The 24577-nt window shown below is 50.8% G+C and overlaps 10 protein-coding genes across 10 annotated transcripts; 6 read left to right on the top strand and 4 right to left on the bottom strand.

The window, feature by feature from the left end:
* Positions 1 to 423: 423 nt before the first annotated feature.
* Positions 424 to 1255, top strand: VTN77DRAFT_1952 (uncharacterized protein; the record flags this gene model as incomplete). The annotated part of the gene is made up of 2 exons (XM_069417740.1): positions 424 to 768; positions 842 to 1255. 2 exons carry the CDS (start codon positions 424 to 426, stop codon positions 1253 to 1255), a joined length of 759 nt encoding a protein of 252 aa, XP_069279738.1.
* Positions 1256 to 3161: 1906 nt separating this feature from the next.
* On the top strand, positions 3162 to 5174 carry VTN77DRAFT_1951 (uncharacterized protein; the record flags this gene model as incomplete). The annotated part of the gene is made up of 2 exons (XM_069417739.1): positions 3162 to 4635; positions 4690 to 5174. The coding sequence occupies 2 exons, from the start codon at positions 3162 to 3164 to the stop codon at positions 5172 to 5174; spliced, it is 1959 nt and encodes a 652-aa protein (XP_069279737.1).
* A 1890-nt stretch (positions 5175 to 7064) lies between these two features.
* On the top strand, positions 7065 to 7692 carry VTN77DRAFT_1950 (uncharacterized protein; the record flags this gene model as incomplete). The annotated part of the gene is made up of 2 exons (XM_069417738.1): positions 7065 to 7475; positions 7582 to 7692. 2 exons carry the CDS (start codon positions 7065 to 7067, stop codon positions 7690 to 7692), a joined length of 522 nt encoding a protein of 173 aa, XP_069279736.1.
* A 783-nt stretch (positions 7693 to 8475) lies between these two features.
* VTN77DRAFT_1949 (uncharacterized protein) lies at positions 8476 to 8871 on the bottom strand (the record flags this gene model as incomplete). The annotated part of the gene is made up of 2 exons (XM_069417736.1): positions 8476 to 8604; positions 8752 to 8871. 2 exons carry the CDS (start codon positions 8869 to 8871, stop codon positions 8476 to 8478), a joined length of 249 nt encoding a protein of 82 aa, XP_069279735.1.
* Positions 8872 to 10045: 1174 nt separating this feature from the next.
* On the top strand, positions 10046 to 11830 carry VTN77DRAFT_1948 (uncharacterized protein; the record flags this gene model as incomplete). Its single annotated transcript, XM_069417735.1, has 4 exons — positions 10046 to 10347; positions 10402 to 10602; positions 10658 to 11043; positions 11094 to 11830. 4 exons carry the CDS (start codon positions 10046 to 10048, stop codon positions 11828 to 11830), a joined length of 1626 nt encoding a protein of 541 aa, XP_069279734.1.
* Positions 11831 to 14056: 2226 nt separating this feature from the next.
* Positions 14057 to 14626, bottom strand: VTN77DRAFT_1947 (uncharacterized protein; the record flags this gene model as incomplete). Its single annotated transcript, XM_069417734.1, has 1 exon — positions 14057 to 14626. One exon carries the CDS (start codon positions 14624 to 14626, stop codon positions 14057 to 14059), a length of 570 nt encoding a protein of 189 aa, XP_069279733.1.
* Positions 14627 to 16519: 1893 nt separating this feature from the next.
* VTN77DRAFT_1946 (uncharacterized protein) lies at positions 16520 to 17314 on the top strand (the record flags this gene model as incomplete). Its single annotated transcript, XM_069417733.1, has 1 exon — positions 16520 to 17314. The coding sequence occupies one exon, from the start codon at positions 16520 to 16522 to the stop codon at positions 17312 to 17314; it is 795 nt and encodes a 264-aa protein (XP_069279732.1).
* A 997-nt stretch (positions 17315 to 18311) lies between these two features.
* Positions 18312 to 19893, bottom strand: VTN77DRAFT_1945 (uncharacterized protein; the record flags this gene model as incomplete). Its single annotated transcript, XM_069417732.1, has 5 exons — positions 18312 to 18317; positions 18377 to 18513; positions 18575 to 18719; positions 18769 to 19725; positions 19801 to 19893. 5 exons carry the CDS (start codon positions 19891 to 19893, stop codon positions 18312 to 18314), a joined length of 1338 nt encoding a protein of 445 aa, XP_069279731.1.
* A 718-nt stretch (positions 19894 to 20611) lies between these two features.
* Positions 20612 to 21288, top strand: VTN77DRAFT_1944 (uncharacterized protein; the record flags this gene model as incomplete). Its single annotated transcript, XM_069417731.1, has 2 exons — positions 20612 to 21024; positions 21090 to 21288. 2 exons carry the CDS (start codon positions 20612 to 20614, stop codon positions 21286 to 21288), a joined length of 612 nt encoding a protein of 203 aa, XP_069279730.1.
* Positions 21289 to 22620: 1332 nt separating this feature from the next.
* VTN77DRAFT_1943 (uncharacterized protein) lies at positions 22621 to 24440 on the bottom strand (the record flags this gene model as incomplete). The annotated part of the gene is made up of 6 exons (XM_069417730.1): positions 22621 to 22896; positions 22964 to 23164; positions 23217 to 23454; positions 23519 to 24013; positions 24083 to 24257; positions 24356 to 24440. The coding sequence occupies 6 exons, from the start codon at positions 24438 to 24440 to the stop codon at positions 22621 to 22623; spliced, it is 1470 nt and encodes a 489-aa protein (XP_069279729.1).
* Positions 24441 to 24577: the final 137 nt, after the last annotated feature.

The raw sequence follows: 24577 nt of genomic DNA, 5'->3' as shown, positions 1-24577 counted from the left end.
GAGCCCGCCTGGGCGGTAGATAATAAATACTATATAACGTATGTACTAGGCAGGCTTGGGGGCCAAGAGTCGCAGGCATAGAACAGGTATTTTCTCTTTAAAGTTCAAACCAGTCAAGCAAAGCGAGATCTGTAAGGCTTGTAATAAAGAAAAGAAAAGAAAAAAATAACAACATTAATCCAGCTTGTTGTACGGGAGGATGTAGTACGACTGATGCACCAATCACAAGGCGTGCCCCGCAAAAGGACTCCGCTGCTCCGACACAGAAAAAACTGACTAGTTGGCACACCACCTGTAGCTATCAGGACAGCAGCTCGACGCTGGCAACTGTTAGATCGGCGCACTGGAATTATCACAAAGGCTAGACTGTTGTGGTGCCTTCGACTGCCGTCCCATCATTTCAGAATCCATCGTGTCGCATCAATGGCAGGACCAATGGCTACCATCTCACCTCTTCGTCGCGCCGACGGCTCCGCGTCCTACAGTTGCCCCGCCACTGGGTTCCGGATCCTAGGCTCTGTCAACGGACCCGTTGAGTTGTCTGGTCGTCGAGATGCACAGAGACCAGAGGAGGCTACCCTCGAGGTCCTGGTCAAGCCGGGCACGGCGCCTGGCGTGGTCGGAGAGCGATACGTGGAGGGAATCTTGAGGGGTTTGCTTGGCAGGGTCATTCTGGGGAGGGAGAAGGGGTTTCCACGACGGGGCATCGTGCTAACACTGGTGGTTTTGGGAGGTGGAAGCGATGGAAAGATTCGCAGGGGAGAGTCGGTAAGTCTGCCGTTGCATCTATGACCGAAGAGAAAGCGACCACGGGAGCTGATTTTCTGCTTGTCTTTGGCAGTATCTACCCATCCTACCGGCTCTACTTCATACAGCTCTCCTCACACTACTCTCTGCCGCAATTCCCATGTCCATGACCTTCACGGCGACCGCATTGGCCGTCACCACCTCCGGGGAAATCATCAGAGACCCGTCTGTGAAAGATGTCAAGGAAGCGGAATCCCTCCACGTCCTAGCGTTTTCGTCCAAGGGGCATCTGCTGCTGAATGAGAGCGAAGGGAGCTTCGATTTTGATACGTGGGATAGGGTACATGAGCGCGCATATGCTATCTGTCGCGGAACGAAGAGCGTGACGGGCGACGGGGATGTCCAGATGGCCGAGGGCACTGACGGTCAGAGTCTAGAGAGCTTCTTGAGGGAGACCGTCGAAGATAAGATCTACCAAGATTATGCATGGACGATTGACGCCGCTTGATCCTCGTTTGAACGCGATAGTTGTGGATTCTAGACTCGACGTAGCTACGATACTCTGCCAGCTCCGCCTCACCTTTTTTACGGCATGGAGACGAGCCATTTCTCGGCAGTCGTTCCAGACGGCCATCTTCATTCTGTCGACCCCGGCATGGGCCCAGATCGGATACAGTCACTATTGGCTCCTGAGCTTGGTGTCTGTTCGCTCAAATGCCGTTGGAGATTGATAAATATGCTTCTGGGACAAAACAAAGCTTGCCTTCGACCCTCGCAGCGGGGCCAGACATGGAGAATGCGCATATGGAGACGGCAGGAGGCGTACTAGGGGTAGGGCGTGCTAACCTGTATCATTTGCGCATTCTGCGGAGAAATAGCTGCTACCGCACAGATTGAGGCTTCTCGGCTGGGTGAGTTGTACGGAGTACTCTGTATGCCAACTCACTCCGAGTTTCGAATCATGGATCGGGCCGCAGACAGCACGCGAATTACATCTGTACCGGATAGCTACCTAGAACGCTGATATTTTCTCATGGTTTCGGTCGCCTCTTTACTGTTTGTTGTTATCATTGCTATTAGTCAGCGTGATAAATAACTAACTATACGTAGCAGTGCAGCTGAGCCATCGTAGCGAGGTGTGTGTGTATCTGCATAATCTTGTTTATTGTGTGTCTTAGGTATGGCAGCTATAGCGACGTAATCTTAAGGAAGGTGCGACGAGGTCAGCTGCAGCGGACTGCCGCCAAGGATCGGGGGAAGTCGCTAGCTTGCATCAGATTCAGCGTCGCTCGGATAGTCGGCGAGGCTGAAACTGCGACCTGTATCACCTTGCGGAAGAGGAGAGAATAGTTGCACATGGACTCTCTGCTTGAAGGAGAATACCAACCTCATCCCAGCCCCTGACTTGATCGGGCTAGATTAGCGGTCTGATATCTGATCTGAATTAATTGTATCGAGGAGATGTGCTGTATGCAGCCCGGCACAATGGGACATGGGACAAATAAAACGGCAGAAACAACCCTCTTCTGAGCTCGACCTTCGCAGGAGATTTATTCACTGACTCTTGAGTCATAATTAAATAACTTAAACTTTCCTCATCTTTCTCTTTCTTTCGATTCTTTCTGTCGGTGCAGGTCACCAGTTTCATTCGTTCGGATTGCCTTGTCTCCCATTTACCAGCGCATTCTTTTCTACATTATATCTTGCCTGCGCTGACGGCGAGATAGAGTTTACCTTCTTCTCGGAATTTCGAAAGCGTTCCCTCTTGCCTTCACTGCCTGTCATCATTGGTTCCAACTCTTGTTCCCTCTCTTGGTTCCAAGGTTGTTGGAACGGATAATCTCCCCCTCGGAAATTTCCCCGCCAGATCGTCTTCGGAACCCCAACTGGGGGCCGTCATTGATTCGAATTTCCCCCTAAGTCGAATATTACGGAGGACATTACATTACTCCGTATATCAATTCTTGACGAGGTTACCAGCCTTGTCCTTTTTGCTTTAGTTGGCAGCGTCGACAATTGCCAGCTTCGAATTCCGGAAGACGGGTTCGGCGTGATATCTTTTCCGCTAATATACATTCCGCAGGCCGGCCCTGATTATTGATATTATTAAGCTTTGGCTTTGCGTTTACTCATCGATCCGAAATTGCCCCGCCAGACGGAAGCCCGCGGTGACATCTTAGACTCGTGCGTCTCCTCCAATTACCTACTTACCTCCGGGTCCGGAGGTCTGGCCATCGTCATCATTTTGTCCTGGCTTTCGAGGAATTGGAGGCCCTGCAGCGATAGCGCCGCTGCAGGACGTGCGAGACCGTTGTTGTGGTCTGGAGTTTAGGGGGATTAGCCTGACACCTACGCAACTTAAGTCCGGCTCCTCCGTCAACGTTGGTATAAGGACCACCATGCCCACTCCCGACATGCCCTCCACCTTTACGCATCCCATCCTGTCTCCATCTCTGTCGCCGGGTCGTCAGGACAATCGCCCAGAAACTGAGCGTCGGCCTTCACTGGGAGTCCTCTCGACCCAGAACGCAAGCGACAGATTCGGGCCGTTGCTGTCGCCGTCGCGCGCCCCGTCCTCCGCGGTGTCCGTGGGTGGTTCATTGCTTCGAGACTATGCCCGCAATATCGATCCGTCGCAGACAGAACACGAGATTCATGTGAACGAGCCGGTCGCAGAGGAGCAGCCGGCTGGCAATACACGTCCGCATCTTCAGGTTGACGTTGAACGTCCCAGTGAGGCAGTGACATCCCTCCCCACTTCGCCTTTACCACTGCGCTCTCCCAAGTCGTTTCGCAAACATCGCCAGAACATATCGACGGATTCCGTTCCGCGCCAAACCATCATGAAGGCCCTTGCGTCGCGACCACCCATGTCCAATGCTCCGTCCATGCCGCTGGCGGCTTCTCTGACGGGGCTGCTCAACAGTAACAACCAGTCTAATAACAGCTCTGGAGATGAGACAGAACGCGAAGGCACCAGTAATGCTTCTTCGCAGCGACTGTCTGCGGCCTTGTCCAACCTGCAGTTGACTGGAATCACGGACAAGACCCCATCGACCGCCCGCTTTGCCCTGAAGTCCCCCTGTTTTTTTCACCAACGCTTTGACGACGCTGTCAACATCCAGAAGATCCTCGAGGAGATCGCAGACGATGAATGGCTGTCGCATTCCCGACTGGTGCAAACCGCGACCGGTGTGAGAGAGGTCTCGAAGCAGCTCCAGCGACGGCCCATCAAACGCGCCGTGAAGAATGTCATGATCGTCACCAAGGCGCGGGATAACCATCTGGTCTACTTGACCCGCGAGTTGGCGGAATGGCTCCTCAGCACGCCCCGGTATGGCAGCGATCTCGGCGTCAATGTGTACGTGGACGCCAAGCTGCGCAACTCGAAGCGATTCGACGCTGCAGGTCTGCTGGCCAAAGAGCCTCGATTCGAGTCCATGCTCAGGTACTGGACACCTGACCTCTGTTGGACATCGCCCGAGAAATTTGATCTGGTGCTCACCTTGGGTGGTGACGGCACTGTCCTGTTTACGTCGTGGCTCTTCCAACGCATCGTGCCCCCAATTCTGTCTTTCTCCCTAGGCAGTCTTGGCTTCTTGACCAATTTCGAGTTTGAGAAATACAAGGAGCATTTGAACAACGTGATGGGCGATGTGGGCATGCGCGTCAACCTGCGTATGCGATTCACCTGCACGGTGTACCGTGCTGATCGGAGCAAGGGCGCTGCGCCCGGAGACGTCGAAGAGTGCGAGCAGTTTGAGGTCCTGAACGAGCTGGTCATCGACCGTGGTCCCTCGCCGTATGTGTCGAACCTCGAGCTGTACGGAGACAACGAACTCCTGACCGTCGTCCAGGCGGACGGGTGCATCTTCTCCACCCCAACAGGTAAGTCGCCCTTCGACCCTCCGTTTTGCGTGCAGGTTTCTGACGTTCCTCTAGGCTCCACTGCTTATTCGCTCTCCGCTGGCGGCTCTCTCATCCATCCTTCGATCCCTGGCATTCTTCTGACCCCAATCTGCCCTCACACCCTTTCCTTCCGTCCCATGGTCCTCTCCGACACGATGCTGCTTCGCATTGCTGTACCAGTCTCATCTCGCTCGACCGCCTATTGCTCGTTTGACGGCAAAGGGCGAGTGGAGCTCCGCCAAGGCGACTATGTCACTGTGGAGGCCAGTCAGTATCCCTTCCCGACAGTCGTCTCTGGCGGAGGTGAGTGGTTTGAGAGTGTCCGGCGTGCGCTGCGGTGGAACACCCGGGGTGCAGTGCAAAAAGGTTGGAGTGGCAGTGCTCCCGAAGAAGAGGAGGAGGAGTTTGACATTGACTTTGACAATGCCACAACGGGCACTGATAGCGGCATTGGACCGAGTGAAGATGGTGATGCAAGCAGTCCGATGAGACGGCAGATGAGCCTGTTGAACATGTAATGACCTCACCACCCAACTGTCTTGCACCTATTATTATGATCGGCACCTTGATGGATGCACGTTCGTTTTGTCTATATTGTTGGATCTCGAGGTCCACCATCGTCAGGGCCTTGATTCATGATATATTGCACGCACCGGCTTTTTCTTTAATGCTTGTGATTGATCTCAGTCTGATTACACATGATGTCCTTCCCTGGTCTACGTACGATACATTGTTCCATGCCCTTGTCAAGACCGGACGAGGCGTATATTTTAATTGTTGATGATTTTGAGGTCATTTGGATACGTTATACATACTCACCTATACTTATACGAGCAAGATACCACAGCTTATACTTAGATGCAGATAGACACGAGACATACACAGGCAGTCAAAGGCCTGAACTGAACTGAATTGGATACTGAGAGCTGGCTTATCTCGTTTCAAGCCAAGCATGCACACAATCATTTGAATTCCTCCTGGTTTTTTTTTGTATTCTTTATGCTTTCGAGTGGCAAATGATTCTCAAGGTATCATCCTGTGCAGAGGGTCCTACGTTTAAACAACAGGTTCATTACAGACAACACATGAGGACATTTGCCTCCTGGGCGAGCAAGAAGACGTATCTTGGCATACGATATCAATGGCACAATACTCGTATAAACTTCACACTGCTGTATACTTCCTGCAGATCACCCATTAATGCTTACGGCCGTATTCCCAAAAACATATGTGTGGTCGGGGGAACTCCATCGCCAACACTCCCGTCGTAAAGGAAGGATCTAGATCTTAGGTACTCCGTAGATTTTTATCTGCACGAGTGACCAATCAGGCATCAAGCATCATCTGATCTGCATGACTATTTTTTATCCACGCCGGAATAGGGCAATGGGATCAATTGGATGCAGAAGTTGAGGTAGATCATTGCTGGCCTCGCGGGTGTCAATGGTCTTGGCATGCAAAGCATACCCCGGATTTGGACAACAGTCCCAAAGGAAAAAGCACACAGACGCGCGCAATGCAATCAGTGGTCACTGCTCGGGCAGGTCTGCCCCGTCTAGTGTGCTGATCTCATTGATTATGACCGACTATTAATTGAAGTCCTCTCTATCTAACCTTATTGATCCCCCATTTTTTTCGGCAGTTCAGTCGGTGGCGACACAGCTAGAGAATTAGGAGCGTGTTAAAGCCCCCCAACTAACCAACTGGGTAATAGCGTAATAGGTCCCTGAACCGGTGGAGGTGCCGCAACACTCAACTTCCACCGCGCAATTGCATCATCCAGGTCGCGGATAACTGCGGTGCCGGTCGTGATCGCCGAGCTTGAGCCGAGGAGAGTTTATTATTTATTCGTCGTGCGCTCCTGTGTTCTTCGTGTTGATTATGGTGGTGTTGTGATAGTGGGAGTGCAGACCTCCATAGCTACACTGAGCTTGGCGGAGTTCGAACATTCATTTGTTCTCCGAGGAAAAGAACCTGAGAATCTTCACCCTTCTTCTTCTTCGCTGCCGTATTCAAGCTCCTTTCACTTCTAGTACAGTTCGTTAGCCAACATGGTGAGTGCAATTCTTGAATCAAGTTCTATGAATCGAGACTGACGCGATTAAAGCCCCACGCAGATTCTTCCATCTTCCCCGCGGGGGCTTCCAAAGAACAGGTTTACCAGCACCTGCTTGAGCAGGCACGGGGGCTGCTGGAGGGACAGCGCAATTGGGTAAGTATTTTCGTTTTTCGTCCTGTCGTTGCAAAGAATTTCCTCCTGCTGACTGTGTGCGCGCAAACAGGTGAGGTAAGAACTGCGAAGCTGTCCTCGATTCCAGCCCATCCGCAGCGTTATACCTACCTCCACTTGTCGCGACGACATACGCGACGATATACAGACCGTTCACGACGGGAGAAGATCTACAAACATGACTGACTCATGTCCTTCCAGCAACTTCGCCAACATCGCGTCTCTGCTCTGGCACGCATACCATGCGCTCCCCAAACCATCCTCATCCGTCAACTGGGCCGGCTTCTACGTCCGTGACGACCGATTCCCCGTCCTAGCATCCCCATCCCATTCGACCACCACGCTGGGTCTCACCACGACGACCATCTCGACGACATACGCGTCCAGCGACGACCACAAACTCTTGCTGGGTCCGTTCCAGGGCAAACCCGCCTGCCAGGAGATCCGATTCGGGCGCGGAGTGTGCGGCACGGCGGCGGCGAAAAAGGAGACCGTTGTCGTGCCGGATGTGTTGGAGTTTCCGGGCCATATTGCCTGCGATGCGGACAGTCGGAGTGAGATTGTGGTGCCGATTCTGTTCGGTGGAGAGGTGCGTTCGGTCGACTACTTTCTTCGCTCAACTAGTTCCTCAATTGGATTTGAGGCGAAACAACAGAATTAAAAGTCAACGTTGACTAACAAATCTACCTGTACAGACCGTCGCCATCATCGACATCGACTGCACTGAGCCATCGGGCTTCGACGACGTCGACAAAAAGTACCTCGAGGAGCTGGCTGCCCTGCTAGCGGAAAGCTGCGATTGGTGAGAAGACAAGGGTGCAATATTTTTTCACAGCTGAACTCTTTCTTCGGGATGTGTAACGAGTTGTGTTTTTGGTATATATTGACTGACTTATCTCATGATTTTTAACGGTTGATTTTGTCAATACATATGTACAGAAGATGCATATAAGATAAGGTACCATTTTGTGCGCTGCTGCATTTGTGTGGAGGGGTTGGTGTGGGTTATGACAGCATTGGTGGATATGAATATCTGTTTCTGTGGAGCGTTGGAGCGATTGGTTTATTGCAATATCCTAGCCTTTCTCTCTACCCCTCTCTCTACTGTTTACAGGAAGTCTACCTCCAATCGTGCTACCTTTCCATCAATTGCAGTGTTTCCTGACAACAGAACACAGAGCGTCTGGTCTAGCTGTCTGTCAACAGCCAAGCTACCTAGGTCGAGACAGGTGTATATCGTATCTCCCACACAGCTCAGCTAAGCTAGGCTACATGTAGTTCTCCAGTTCGAACCCCCCTCTCAAGGAGATAGAAGGGGGGATTTGGTTGGGTTCTAGTTTTTTTTTTTTAAAAAAAAAATCCTGCCCGCCAAAAAGCATACTGTAAGTTGAGGGTTTCGTATCATCAAAGGTTTCTTTCGTGCTCATCAGGTGAGAAAGAAGCTGAGGACGTGAGCTTTTTTTTTCTATGCCATATACCTAGGTATTTATTTGGTTCTTATTTTGTCTTCTCCTCTTCTCTTTCTCTCAAGGATGATGTTAGAACTGTCTATTTACTGTAGAGTGAGTTCATGTGATGTGACATCAGCCCTAACCCCAGGCCCTGAGCCCTAGGACGGCCTGCAGCTGGCAGTGGTCCGGAACAGCACGTGGTACATATGCATCCGAATGTGAGTACGGAGTTCCCGTACCCGAGTTATCGATCAACCAACCCATTATCTAAGGGTATCTTCTCCAGTTTCATGCTTGAATTCTGGCTTGTCAATTGCGGAGATAGCAGTCGCAGGGATCTGGAACTCTCCGCTATCAATGTCTGAAGGATCAGGTGTACTCCGTACTCCGTAAGCGATCTTGAGTCAAGCTTACGCAAGTGGTGAGGCCCGTGAGGGGCAGAATAATACTCCGTACGGATATTCGGCGCACCGGTCCAGACGCCGACGGTTCTTCGGACTTGACGGCGTTGACGCTGCCGAGGTTGGGTTGCATTTGAAGCTCTCCGCAACACACTAACTCCCCGTACGGAGTACTCTGCACCCCGTACACGTACCCCATGGAGAGAAAGAGAATCTTCCTAACTCCGTACAGAGTCACCCCGCAGGTCAATTGAATTGTTGTCTCCCACCTGATCCTCACCCCGACGGAAGGCTGAGTTGTTGCCAGCAGATTACGGAGTACTTACGTATGAATGTTTCAAACCCGGAAAATCGGCATGCCGCTGCGGACAGGCCCAGGGACCTCAGGCTCAGGGTTGTTGAGACAAGCTCGTCAAGCCGTCATCAGCAACTGCCGGTCGGCCGTGAGGTGATGCAGGCTGAGGTCCGACTGGCTCAGAGTCCATGCTAGACTGCTAGTCAAGTGCCTCTGCCGCCTGCTTGCAGATCCACTTTGCTAGTTGAGGTAAGCTATCCATTCGCCCAACAAGTCATTACTTAACCCGCATCCAGCAGCGATGCTGATAAGCCGGATGAAGTTACGCAGTGTTGCAGACGATCCACAACGTGCCTAGCCGGACAGAGCAGGTTGGGAAGGTCGAACCTTCATCTTCATCTTGCCGGCAAGTTGCCGCAGCCGGCTTCGGCCAACGAGCCACTTGCGTCAGACATCACTCGCGCGGGTTTCCAATCATCAACGAGATTGTTGACATTCGATGGGGATTTTCTACTCAATCCATTCACCCATTGTTCTTGTCAGGAAAGTCGACGAAACAATGGATACCTTCTGTTGGCCCGCGACCATGCACGGGACCACATGGTTTTGCTGACGGTGACCTGACCCGGTGGGCCACTGGGCCCTCGTTTCTGCTTTCTCTTTTTGCAATTTGCCGGACGGTGGACCAGACGATTCCTGACGATTCCATTTTGCGGGGATGTCTGGGGGTTTGGAGAAGGGGAAAATTACGGAGTACTCCGGATGGAGTGTCCTGGAGTGTCCCACGGGATTATTCTGTCCCATGGGGCCTGGCCTATTGCCGGCCTATGCTTCCAGTACGACGTCGACATCGCATGCGCCAAGACACAGGCACAGACAGAAGGGCTAGGGTATGGATCGGCGAATTTATTATTTAACCGTCCTCCCCTCTTTCTGTTATGTTCTTTTTTTTTTCCCGTCCGGTCGACCTCGCTTCCCATCCTTGCGTTCTCCTTCTCAGGCGGTAATCACCATGGTCGTCGGGAATATCTACGTGATTGCGGCGACTTCCGTCGTCGGCGGTGCGCTCTTTGGCTTCGACATCTCATCGGTGTCTGCCCAGCTGGGGGAGAATTCGTACAAATGTTACTTCAACCAGGGACCGGAAGGCCCTCCCTTCAATGACAACCCCAACTGCAGTGGTCCCCGCGACCTGGTGCAGGGTGGTATCACGGCATCTATGGCGGCTGGATCATGGTTGGGAGCATTGTTTTCCGGCCCGTTGTCAGACCGCCTTGGTCGGAAGACTTCCATCATGATCGGTTGTATCGTCTGGTATGCGCAGCAGCCCTGTTGTCAAGCCTCTGAAATACTAATATCTGGCGACAGGATTGTTGGATCGACTCTGATCTGCGCAGCGCAGAACATTGGCATGCTTATCGTCGGTCGTATTATCAACGGTCTTGCGGTCGGTGTGGAATCTGCCCAAGTTCCTGTCTACATCTCGGAAATCTCGCCCCCATCCAAGCGTGGTCGTTTCGTCGGTATCCAGCAGTGGGCCATTACCTGGGGTATTCTGATCATGTACTAGTATGTGGTTTGTTTTCTCACTTTGACTTGGGTGGCAACTGACTGATCTTGTCAGCATTTCCTACGGATGCTCGTTCATTGGAGGCCAGTACTCCTACAACTACAGCACGGCTGCGTGGCGCATCCCGTGGGGCCTGCAGATGCTCCCCGCCGTCTTCCTTTTCATTGCCATGATCTTCCTGCCCGAGTCCCCGCGTTGGCTCGCCCGCAAGGATCGCTGGGAGGACTGCCACCGGGTGCTGGCTACGGTGCATGCCAAGGGTGACCTCAACCACCCTTTCGTCGCTCTCGAACTGGAGGACATCAAGGAGATGTGCGAGTTCGAACGCCGTCACGCGAATGTTACCTACTTTGATCTGTTCAAGCCGAAGATGCTGAACCGCACGCTCATCGGCCTGTTCACGCAGATCTGGTCCCAGCTGACCGGCATGAACGTGATGAGTATGTATCATCGGTATCTTCCTTTCCGAGTCCTTACTGACGACGACTAGTGTACTACATCACGTACGTGTTCGCTATGGCCGGTTACTCTGGCAATGCCAACCTCCTCGCCTCGTCCATCCAGTACATTATCAACGTGATCATGACCCTTCCGGCGCTCATTTGGATCGACCGCTGGGGTCGTCGTCCCACGATGCTGATCGGCGCCGCCCTGATGATGACCTTCATGTACGCCAACGCGGGTATCATGGCTACGCACGGCGTTGTTGTACCGGGCGGGATCGACGGCGTTAAGGAAGAGTCGATGCAGCTGACCGGCAGCGCGGCTAAGGGTCTGATCGCCTGTACGTATCTGTTCGTGGCGTCGTTTGCACCGACCTGGGGGCCGGCGTCCTGGATCTACCCGCCCGAGCTGTTCCCTCTGCGGTTGCGAGGCAAGGGCGTCGCGCTGGCGACATCGGGCAACTGGGCGTTCAACACGGCGCTGGGCCTGTTCACGCCCGTGTCCTTCTCCAACATCCGCTGGAAGACGTACCTCATCTTCGGCGTCTTCAACACCGCCATGTTCCTCCACGTGTTCTTCCTCTTCCCGGAGACGGCGGGCAAGACGCTGGAGGAGACGGAGGCCATGTTTGAGGACCCGCACGGCATCAAGTACCTCGGCACGCCGGCCTGGAAGACGACCAAGTCGACGAAGAAGACGGAGGAGATGGAGCATGGGCATATAGAGCCGAAGGGGGGGTTGCACGTGGAGCACGCCGAGAACAAGGAGGCCACCACTGTTTAAGAACATTGACGCGTATGCTGCATGCATGCATAATGTACATACAGTATGTACGTTGGTTGATGTGATGTGATGTGCATATACGAGTGAGATGAATGATTTTATTAATCATTATTATGGATTTTGATGCCATCCAGTCTGTGTTATATTGAATTGACGCGATATGATACGATACATATTTACCTAGTTAAGACTATGTGCGGTCTGCCTTCTACCTACGCAGTAGGACTTAAATGAGTGGCTAGCTAAATATTTTTGACAATGGTCCAGTCATATATATATAGAGCCCTACTTGACAGAGACTTACAGTCAGTATTTATATACTACTATCGAACCATCACCACACCCATAGCGAATGAACGAGTGTGTAGTGTAGTGCAAACCATCGTTATTCTATTTAATTGATCTGATCATGTGATAGATACGTAATGGACATGTGATGTAGGTAGGTACGGAGTACTTAAATCAGGATACCATGAGTGAACGAGTCAGCCCGTGACTTAGACTACCATCTAGTATAGTCATACCTACCTGGTACCACCTCTGCGCAGGTGAGCTCCTAGGAGGACCTGAGCAGGGACCTATACTACTCCGTAGAGCCTAAGTAGAGAGGGATTTCCAACTGGAGTCTGGGAAATCCTGGCCCCTGTTGAAATTCATGGCATACCGGTCTAACTGGATTCGGTAGTCATGTAAGCTGACATGATACATCATATTGGAAGCCAAATACCCCGCTTCTCACAATAAGGCTTATACGCCAGGTCCGCCACATCTGATTAGAATCAAGAATCAAGTCTCCTTCATATCATCATATTCGTCTTCCATAATAGTGCTTGTAGAAGCTTCTCCCCTACATGCTTATAGCCATAACCTCAACAGCCCCAAATCTCGTGACCCATACATATAACATAAGCCAGTCAAACTCTCAGATCCGTCGGCACAGCCTAGCATATAGCCTAACCTACCTAACCCAGCTCAGTTAGATAATCAAGTGAGATCCCGACATTGAGGAGGCTTGGTAGGCTTGGTAGTACCGTAGTAGTTAGTAATAGTAATGATGAGCAAGAATGACTCATCGCGGAGGACGGCGATTGGTTAGATTTTTCAGCCTCCAGTCTTCATATTCGCGGGATGATACAATACATGTGTAATACAACGTATTGTTACCCATTGGTAATTTGTGTGTGTATGTATGTGTATGTGCATGGGCATGCTGTTTGCAGGGCAGTGATCGTTTGGATTATTTGTCTCTACTACTGCTGCTGTCATTGTTTCATTGTTGTTAATCGTTAGTATAGATATGCCTGTACGTATATAGTTCGACAGGCATTGACAATATACACGAGATTAAGGTCAAGGTCAAGGGCAATCAAGTTTAAGAGCAAGGCCAAGCTCGTAAGAAGGAAAAAAAAAGAAAATGAAAATGAAAATGAACAATCGGCCGTGGAATCAATCGATTAATAAATATATCGACCAATCTATCGATATGTGTAGGTAGTTAGGTAGAGACGTATATCATACTCATCATGACCCATCATGGCTCACGATCGCTAAATAACTATATACCGTGTATGTGTATGTGTATGAATCAGATGGATTAATGGTTAGCAGGGTCTGTCACAATAAAATAGAATAATATAATATGGCATGGCATAAGATCTGTAATATTAGATTTCCAAGGGAAAAAGAAAAAGGACAGTCAGCGTGTCATTCTTTCTCATCATTGATCATTTGTGATAATCTCTATCGAAAGGAATTTGACAAGAAAGAAAGAAAGAAAGACGACGGAAAAAAAAAAGGGGGGGGGGGGGAATAAAAAAGGAATATGTTGGATTTTGGATAGTTCGGTAGTTATGCCATCGCTGACTTACTGACGGACAGATAACTTGATCAAAGTTATTTTTTTATTATTTCATTCATTAGGGCTGTGGAGGACGACAATGGGTACTGGATTGATGATTGATTAATGAATGCCCCTTGTGATTTTTATTTTATTATGTCTGTTATGTCATGGTAGGTGGTTGTGAACTTTCTTATTTTATAAAAATTGTTGTTACGTTGGATGAATGAATGGTGAGACTGGATCATACGGAAAGAAAGTGAAAAGCGAAAACAGAAATAAGATTCAAATTCAATGATGTTGATAATGATATAATATTGATAGTTATATGACTGACGATATACACCCAGACAAAAAAGATCCCATGCAAATAAATAAGAGTTTCAGAATCATCCCCGCCGCTCCAACAACTTCCTCAACGCCATCACCTCTCCTTCCCACTTCGCGACCTGCAGTCTCAGTTCGTCCCGTTCCTTGGTCACGGCGGCCAGCCGCGCCTCGAGATCGGCGATATGGTCCTGCTTCCTCTTGCGGAAGCGACGGGCAGCGAGCGTGTTGCGGCGTCGCTTTTCCAGGATCCTTTCCTCTTCTGAGTCTTGGGCGCTGTGGGTGCTGCTGCTGCCGTGGCCGGAGTCTATGGCCGTAGGTTCCTGCCGCGGTCTCTTGTTGTTACGGTGTTTTATCGGTAAGTTGGTCACGGAATCAGCAGAAGAAGTAGAGGCGGAAGACGGGGTTTGCTTGGCTGGTAGGATGGGACGATCCTGAGAAGATTGCTGGATGCGGGTCGTCGAGCCAGGTGAATTGGACATGTCGACCACAGAAGACGCAAACTGATCAACGTTGACCAGAGACGTTTCGTCAAGTGGAGATGCTGAAGCAGAATGGCTGAGGAATCCTGCAGTTGGTGGCTGAAGCATGTTCTCAGTGACGACATCGACACCGTCCCCAACTGACGGCATTGGCAAGACAGGATGCTCCGAGTCGAGATACAATCCGACAGGCGGATTGTCCTGCGCGGAAATTTCCACAGGCTCGTGCTGGTAGAAAGAAACGTGCTGGTCGTATGACAGGCTCTCTTCAACAGGTGCAATGGACGAAAGATGAGGGGAAAGGGGTAAAAGGGCCTGGGTCAACGTGGGATCCCAGAAAAGATCTTGAAATTCGAACGCGCCAGACAGCAACCGTGAAGACGATTCCGCTGGCGAAGGACAGGGTGCATATACTTGACGGTCTGCACATCTTGAATGCGGCTGCGGATGCAGACACAGACCGTGCGCTTTACAGCGACTCGAAAAATGAAAGGAGGACGACGCCGAGGACGAAGATGACGATGACGACGAATCTTGCTCACAAGAAAAGAATTGAAAACAATCAGAGGTATGAGGCTGGTCCAAAGACGAGCTTGAGTTGCCTGCTTGGTTGTTGGAAGAATCGGACGGAGTCCATGGCTGCACAGACGAAGCTGGTGAAACCGATGACCATAAAGATTGTATAGTGAAAGACGCCTAGAAAAGCCCCAGTGGCGGATGTGCAGGACAGTGTCCTGCTGCGAAGCTGTCGAAACGCGCTGAGGAAAGAAGATGGATGGATGAAGAAGGTGAGTTGATCTGTCTGTCGGGGTTGACTCAATAAATAGGCGTGGGGACTGCAGTGATACGGTATTACCCTGTTTTGATCGTGCATACGTCGTAATAAACACATGCATTACAGTCGGTAATTACCTCTAGAGGATTTAGTGTCAGTGCAACAAAAAACAAAATCAAAAAAAAATCAAACCATTTGAGAACTTGTTCCCATTGCAAGGATAGGCTTGACTGCTCAGCATAACCCGGTATCGTCATCACACTGGGCTTCTCCGTCAGCATGAGGACAGGCTGGTAGAGTCTCGGGTCGAGCTGTGCTTGAAGCTTGTCCTTCTCGTTCACGTTCCGGACAGTGCCCGGTATCAGTTCATCTCGTAGGAACTGCGCATGATGTGGCGGTGCATGGTTTTTTCCCTGAATTGAATCAGTGATACAGACTAATGGTTAGATGTTACCTACTTCTTCCGCTATGTAAGGCGCTGGAGGTGCTTTCTTATCCTCTCGGAGCCATGTCTCCATGCATTTTGCGTATTGGGGAAATGCAATGTGAGCCATAGCAGTCCTTTGCTGAAATCAAAACAATGACCTGTTGACGAATTGATGAAGCAAGGAATCTTTTGAGCCTGGAGGCCTGCTTGATTGACTACTTGACTATCTATCTAGAAGGTGGCCTCCTGACAGAGGAGTGAACCTGACCTAGCCTAACCAGGAAGTAAGACAGGAACAAGACAGCAATCAAAACCAAAACGCTTGCAACACCTCTATCCAAACGCAAGCAGGCCTAGATGTATATATGTATGTGTGTTTTTAGGCAGAGAGATTTCGGAGTTTTTCGGGTCCCTAGACCGTTTATAACCATCGTCGTCACCTGACCTGATAATGTCGTAGAAACGAGTCTGTCTTTCTAGGATCTTATCGACAGTATATGGTAGAAGTAAGGTAATTAACTAATTGTTATCTGTCCGATTTCCCTGTGTCGCCGTATGTGTCTGCCTAATAGTACTTCTGCTTACTCCTGGCCTCATTGGCCGTGAATGCGGGGAAACACGCGGAGCCGAACCAGCACCTCCCCAGCTTATGATGTAAATGTAGGACGACGGTGTCACGACGCGCGTCCATCTTCAAGATCACTTCCTCAAGCTTAGTACGGGTATGTATAGCTTAATTTACTGTGCTAGAACGCGTCTTTTCTCCAAGGCACTCCCTAGACTATACTACATACATACCGTCAAATCCACTTCAATTGCCTGCTACTCCTCTAACAACAACATGCCACTACGAAAAAGGCGTGCTTCTGACCACGACAACGACCACGACAACAATGTGAATCCCGAGAATCCAGAACCCAGCCAGCCGGCAAAACAGACCAAGTCTACCACCACAGTTACCGCTGCAAGAACATCTCTCATCTCCTACCCCATCAACAAAGTCTACCGCCTCATCGAGCCCGGTCCCGTGCTGCTCGTGACAACCGGCTCGCTCAAAGACCAAACGCACAACATCATGACGATCGGCTTCCACATGATGATACAGCATGAGTCGCCCGCGCTGATCGGCGTCATTATCGGTCCCTGGGACGCGAGCTACAACCTGCTGAAGAAGCATCGCGAGTGCGTGCTGACTATCCCCAGTGTTGATATGGCTGCCACGGCGGTCGATATTGGCAACTGCTCTGGCTCTGAGGTGAATAAGTTTGAGAAGTTTAACCTTGAGGTGGTTCCCGCGGAGAAGGTGCAGGCGCCGCTCGTTGTTGGAATCAAGGGTGACGACAAGGGCGGTGATAGTGGTGATAATGGTGATGGTGATGGCGACGCAGATCATGCAAGTCCAGGCGCAGGAGCAGCTGTACTAGCCAACATCGAATGCGTCGTCGAAGACACCAGAATGGTGAGCAAGTACGCGATGTGGGTATTACGGGTTGTCAAGGCGTGGACGCATCCAGGCCAGGATCCCAGAGAAAATGGAAAGATGTTCCACCATCGCGGAGATGGGACGTTCGTCGTTGGCGGAGAGACGCTGAATCTGCAGGAGAGGATGACCAAGTGGAAGGAATTTCAGGATTGAAGTTTCTTTTCCTTACACAGGAGGAAGAGGAGGAGGTGGTGGATGTGTGGCAGAAGTACGAGTATCCACGCGAAATATCAGAAACTTGCTAGGTATGTACTGTACATATTCTACCACGGATTCGTCTGTAATCCTCACGGCTGAGCATCCCCCTCACGCTGATGATGGACGCCACGGCCTCTCCTCCCACCGCCATCTCTGTGGCACCCATCTTCTTCAACGTGTCGGGATTCTAACTGCTCTGCTCGTGGTGGTCTCCAAGAACCTTGGATCAAGACCCAGCACCGTGATCCCGCGCCATCATGGCTGCTGATGACCATCTGGTACCTGGCTGGAGTTGTCGTCTTCTTCAAGGGCATCTTCACCATTTCAAAGCATAGATCTGATTGGATTCCACCCAAGCCAGTAAGAGACAAGAATTGTCTTGCTTGTAGGTTTCAGTGAAGCAAGTTCGAAGAGATAAATCAAGGAAAAAAAAAAAGAACAGGTAGATTTTGGGAAAGGAGAGTAAGATATATACTAACAGTTCATACTAACATACTCGAATTGAAAACGCTGGGCAACGGAGCGAAATGTCGGAAATCAGAACCGATCCATTCCGCCGACTATGTATAATTATTTGTGTCACATACCGGGATAGTCCAGTACTTACCTACTTAAATACCTACTTAGGTGGAGTACATACCTAGGTAGTCTTGGAAGTGATGAAACTACTAAATAATGCATGGATGTATGAATTGATTATTAAAAAGGCAACACGTGGTAACTTTCTTTTCTCCTGATTTGTAATCTCATCCCTGGTACTGAACTTAACCATAAATTAACCGAAATTCCTGAGTCAAGAAAAGCAAAGCAAAGCAAAACGAAGCATTGAAACTTTCTCCCGGACCAGATGACTTGTAGATAGTAGAAGACTTGTAGGTGGTAGAACTGCCGATAAATCGTAAATAGGAATACTGACAGAGCATCGGATTAAACAGCCATATGACATCTCAAATTAGTGCTGCAAGTCAATCCTATTAGCGTGATTCAAGTCAAGAGGGCATTTTCTGCATCGCCTACCGTCACATCCTCCCATTTCTCCCAGCCTCGTCCCTTGATCTGGGCCAGTTCCTCCATCGTGTACTGCTTGCCTGTCGTGAAGTATCCCGCATTGATCTTGGCGTCGATCTCGACATGCGAATCCGGGGGGATCATCTCTATAGAAATGCCATTAGCAGCTGTCTAACTTCACTTGAAGACAGGGGAGAAAAGACTTGCCCTCCGGAATGGGAACTCGTTCAAGAATCTTGATTCCCTGCGCCACAATGGCATCGTGCTTCATGTTCGACATGGACAGCATGCGATCGATCTTCTTGATTCCCAGCCAGTGCAGAACGTCCGGCATGAGCGCTTGGAATCGCATCTGGATAGGTCAGCGGGAAGAAGCTGCATACTAGATAATGACTACTCACATCTCGAACTCCGGCAATGTTCTCCGTTCTCTTGAAATACTTGTCTGCCGTGTCGCCACCACGTTTCCGGGCGTTGTACACCAGGTACTTGACCACCTCGCCCAGTGCACGACCTTCCTTACGGAAGTAGATCACCACACCGCTGCCACCGTTCTGCGCCTCCCGGACAGCCTCCTGAATACCGAATGCCAGATACGGCCTACAGGTGCAGATATCGGACTGAAACACGTCACTGCCGTTGCATTCGTCGTGAATGCGCAACGCCAGTCGCACATTTTCATCCGACACCCGCTCTGGGGGACCGAAGATGTACACCGTCAGGCCCCCAATGGGTGGAAGGAAGACCTTCAAATCCGGACGCGTGATCAACTCCGGATAGCTACCGCCGGTGTGCTCAAACAGCGCTCGACGCAGCGTCCCCTCGTCGACGCCGAACCGGGACGCAACTCCTGGCAGATACCAGACCGGCTCGATGGCCACTTTGGTGACCCGCACCTCGCCGGTCTTGTCGACGACAATGGATCCATCCACATCGAGCTTCCCTTCGCTGACAGCCTTTTCGATCTCGGCCAATCTCATGTTGGCCCGGGTGACGGCCATCGTGGGCCGCAGGTCCCACCCCGCATCGAGATATTCCTTGAACTGCTGCACGATGTCGTGACCGTAGGGGTCTAGAGACACGATCTTGGTCGGGTCGGCCCAGGCAGGCTGCCTGGGGAATTTAAACGTCGGCTCCGTGTTGGTGAAGTCAGGACGGAAATCAGACGGAAGATCACCAGCCGCGATGGCCAACGCGTTGTAGATGCTGTAGCTGCCACCATGGGCACCGATTGCATTACGGCGTTTCAGCATCGACGGATTCCGCGAGACGATAATGGGCCCACGCGACTTGGCATCTGGAGCTCCCCATTGAAGAGGAACGGGTTCGACGCCACTCTGGCCGGGGTAGGTGGTCAACTAGAGAGAGGTCAGTATTATCCTTTCATATACTCTTTTTCGATTCTTTTGATAGAAAGTAGATCTGATACTGACCGTGATATGCGTGCTGTAACGTGACTTGGGAGGGGTGGTCGGTTCCTCATGAGAACCACCAACGTCAGCGCTAGGGGCATCGGTGTCTAGCATTGCGTTCTAGCCAGGGATATACTAGCAAGGAGAGAGGTGATTACTACAGCTGGGGGCAAGAGGGAAGAAAGATGAAGAGAACAGGAGACGGGGAATTCTTAGCTGTCCCGGAAATTCGGGAAATAAGGGACCATTTAAAGGCAGGGAGAAGCTCCTAGCTAGGCAGGGAGCTGGGCAGCCATGACGCAGGCCAAACAGGCGCTGAGACATAATGCGCGGGGATGACCATGTGATCTTATCGCTCCACGCTTATCAGTCCGCTATTAAGTTCTAGACGGTGGATACCTGCCAAACCTAGGTATGGGGGTATCTTCACGGTACCTCTCTATTCTCTTCGCTTTCAAGATTTTCAATTTATGTCTTTCATTCAATGCATTATATTGCGGTCCCTGTTTCGAATGTCTAATCTGCAGTGCATATAGTGAAACCTGGTCTGTTAACGACAGCCTGTTGTTTTACTATTCTGGTCCCAGGGTTCAGGACGGGGAACTTGCTTTCTTATCGGCGGGCCGCTTTACCGCTTATCGACGGCGTGACCTTCTCCGCGCGCCCCTCAGCAGCTTCCTTCCACATTGGGTACCTACATACCTGTCTAGATCATAGTGGGCTCCCTAGATAAAACATTCATATATAGACGCAGGGTCCCCATTCACTACAACTCGTTTCCATTCCTTTCGTTATAGGATTTCTGTCTATCCTCAACATACGTATTTTCACAATGACGGATCTCCCTGCCAACACTCGCGTGTCCACCAACCCCTTCGTTCAGTCCAAACTCAATCACCTCCGCGATCGGACGCTGAGCAGCACCGCAGTACGGGCGACCACCGCTGAAATCTCCCGCATCCTGGCCGTGGAAGCGACCCAGAGTGAACGGCCTCAAGGCAAGATCGGGTTGATCGTGGTGCTCCGCTCGGGCCTCGCGATGAGCGACGCCTTCCTGGAACAGCTGGCGCCAGACACTGACGTGGTCGTGTACCACATCGGCATGTTTCGCGAGCGGGTGTCCCTCCAGCCGGTCGAATATTACAACAAGCTACCGAATAACAACACCGACGTCAAACGGGTGTATGTGGTGGACCCCTTGATTGCGACGGGAGGCACAGCTGGGGCGGTGATTGGGATGCTACGGTAGGCAGTGCCCTCACCTGTGTGTCTACTACATGGCAAGCTAACTGTTCATACTATTCTGTTAGGGACTGGGGTGTGGAGCACATCACCTTCGTCTCGATCCTCGCCAGTAAGGCGGGACTGGAAAAAGTGGCCGGTGTCTGGCCTGAGGGAACCAACTTTGTCGTCGGTGCAATCGACCCCAGTCTTGACGAGCAGGGATACATTGTGCCAGGGATAGGGGATATCGGGGATCGATTGTTTGGCACGGGACATGCAAATTAATCGCTCCAACTGGTTAGATACCATCTCTTGGAAGATATAATGAATGAACGTGGTTGCGGTCATACTTAGGATCTGACTCGACTAATGTACGCCGTATAAAGATATTATTAGGTACTTTTGTGAGGCTAGTTACTAGCTTAGGTAGGTACCTAGCAACATTGCTTATCACACTTCTGCGACCTTCTTTTCCTACACAATATGACAGTTCCTCTCCATCGCATCCGAGGGTTCTCCTCTAGTATTTTCCATAAACTATTTACTACGCGTTCTGTATGTACAATCTGTTCGGTATGTATGCAAGGATAAATCCCTAATGATGACAGCCGATACGACGCGTTCCTCCACCATCATCTGCAAAGACCAACTAATCGAAGAAGAGACGCTTCCAGACTGCGAACCGGAGGAGTTCTACCCCGTCCACATCGGCGATGTATTCCAAGACAGGTATCAGGTGCTGGGGAAGCTCGGATTTGGAGCCAATTCAACCACATGGTTATGTTGTTACTTCCTGACCTCGATCTCTTCCAAACTCAGGCCATTGGAAAGGAAACCCATCTCTGCCACCGATCTCGTTATAACAGGCGCCAAATTCTTGAACTTCATCCGTTTTATGCTGACCTAGCTGCCCGACGAGCGAAAGACTGCACGGGAATTGCTGAGCGATCCTTGGTTGACCCGGTCAGGGTGCACGTGAGTTGAGCCTCCCAGACCAGCCTTGACTTGACCGCTGTGTAGAACTTTCGATCGATACTCGTGTTTTTTTACCCTGGGGGTAGACAGTCACAAGTCACAAGTGAGTGACGAGTCGGACTACAGACCGGCGCTTAGCTTTTCGTATCTCCCTTCTCTGCGGGGCTATAGGATCTAAGATGACCATCGATGCTATCCATAGCACTCTTTTCATTTCTATTCTGCTCTGGTCTCTAGGTAGTACCAGAAGAAGCAAAAGAATACCCACAAGAAGAAAGAAAAAAAAAACAATTATCGGGGATGTCATCAATCAACGTGAAATAAGGAGAAAAAAAACTGGTATCTATCATGCTCTCGTCTCACATGCTCTGCGGAAAAATTCTTTTCATCCGCAGGGAAAAGAAAGAAAAACCATATTGCAGATCTCTTTTTTTGAAGTAATAAATACCTCCCAAGACCGGGTACATCGGTCACCAGTGGCTCAGTGGACCATCGTCTGTTCAACAAAGCGAAATAGAAAAAAAGATCGTTTTCGAGGTCCGTGACTGATTTTTTTTTATCGAGTCCATGTCCACGAAAATGGAAGAAGATCGAAAGTCAGTCCAACGCATGGGATTCCAAGGAGAGAGAATCTAGGCTCGTCTACGCTGTCATAGTAAACTCCGGACGAGACCGCGGGTTCTTGATCGTCTTCTTGATAATCTTCTCCACAGCGTCCCAGTCACGGGTCTCGATCCCCTCGATATGCGTGTCAAAGTACTTCTGGATGTCCATGAGCATCTTCCACTCTTCCTTGCTGGACACGAACGAGATGGAGACGCCCACACGTCCGAAACGACCCGTACGACCGATACGATGGAGATATGTCTGCGGATCGGCTTGACGTGGCTTGCCTGGGATGTGAAGTTGAGGGATATCCTGGGAAGAAGTCAGCATGTTCGAGCCCTCTTCTGCTGGCAAAATTAAGTCTGTATCGATCACATACATAATTGACAACCATGGACACCGTAGAAACGTCAATTCCACGCGCAAGGACGTTCGTGGTGATCAGCACCTTGGCTTGACCGCTGCGGAAGTCATCGATGAGTTTGTCACGCATGGCGCCTTCGATACCACCGGTCAGCGATGCAACAGTGTGGCCCTCCGCAACCATGCGTCTCTCGATTTCTGCGGCAGTCTGACGAGTCTAGACGGAGTTAGCCGGATGGACAGCACGAGAAAAGAGTAGACGAGCATACCTGGACAAAGATAATCGAGGATCCAATAGTGAGGAGACCGTAAAGCTTGACAAGAACGTTATATTTGTCATTGTCATCCGCGCAGTCAAGATAGAACTGCTTGATGCCCTCCACTGTAAGTTCGTTTTGCTTGAGGGAAATCTCGTTGGCACCCGGTGCAAACTTGGCGGCATAGTGGCGGATATGCTGTCCGAAGGTGGCGGAGAAGAGCACCACCTGCACCGTCTTGGGCAGCATTCTGTACGGTAGTTAGAAACTGCAGGAAACAATAGTCAGGTCGGGGGAGAGAGGGGCAAACGAACGATTTGACACGGATGCATTGATCTCCAAGGCCCTGCTGGTCGAGCATGTTGTCTGCCTCGTCCAGGACGAGCACCTTGATGCGCTGGGGCAGGAGGATGCGCTTCTTAATCAAGTCCATGACAGTACCCGGAGTTCCAACAACCACAGAGGCTTCTAACCGCGCCGGCCGCTTACCCTCGGTAGGCACGGCGGCCGCGACAACCAGACCCTCGAGGAACCTTCCCATCATCTCGATCACCGCACAGATCTGACGAGCCAGTTCACGACTGGGCGCCAGGACCAGCGCCTGCGGAGTCTTACGCTGCTCATCAGTGTTCAACTCTATGCGACTCAAGATGTTCAAGACGAAGGCGGCCGTCTTTCCAGTACCCGACTGGGACTGGCCGATCATGTTAGTGGGAGGGTTCGCAAGGAGCAAAGGTAGAGCGCGCTCTTGGATCTTGGACGGTTTACGGAAATTCATCGCGTAAATACCCTGGACGATGCGGGGGTCCCTAGATACATCGACTGTGGTCAGCACAAAATCCACCAAATGATTTATGTTATGGACGTGTCACACTCACAGGCCCAGCTCTTCGAAGCTGCTGACGGAGTAAAGTGGGTTATTGGGGTCAGCCTGCAGGTCGCTGAGCTTGACTTCGACAGTGTAATCTGATTCTTGAAGGTTGCTGCCACCAAGGGCCTCCGGGGCTCCGTCTTTCTCTGACGTGTCCTTCGGCTGTTCATTCTGCTCAGGAGCTGTACACCGATTAGCTACCGTTGGGAGAGCATAGAATAGATATTCCAGGCCGCGCGAAGCAGCTCGAACTAGGATGATCGCGCAGGAGTATGCATACCAGAAGTGGTGGCATCGGGCTTGGTGATGCGGTCCTCCAATGGGGCGCCAGCGCCAGGAGTCTGGGTTGGCTCTTCGGATGTCATAGCTGTAGATGTCAAAGGAGAAAGCGATGGAGATGAGAGATAAAGTCGTCGGAGGAGATAGAGAGAGTTGAAGAAGGAGCACGAGTGGGATGGAGGGGTAGTTGAGAAGTGTGGGAGGCAGTCAACCAGCCATGCAA

The sequence above is a fragment of the Rasamsonia byssochlamydoides genome, assembly GCF_041956645.1.
Source record: "Rasamsonia byssochlamydoides strain NRRL 3658 unplaced genomic scaffold VTN77scaffold_15, whole genome shotgun sequence".
Taxonomy (NCBI): Eukaryota; Fungi; Ascomycota; class Eurotiomycetes; order Eurotiales; family Trichocomaceae; genus Rasamsonia; species Rasamsonia byssochlamydoides.
The sequence above is the reverse complement of the archived record's forward strand: the minus strand, read 5'-3'. Positions and strand labels throughout refer to the sequence as shown.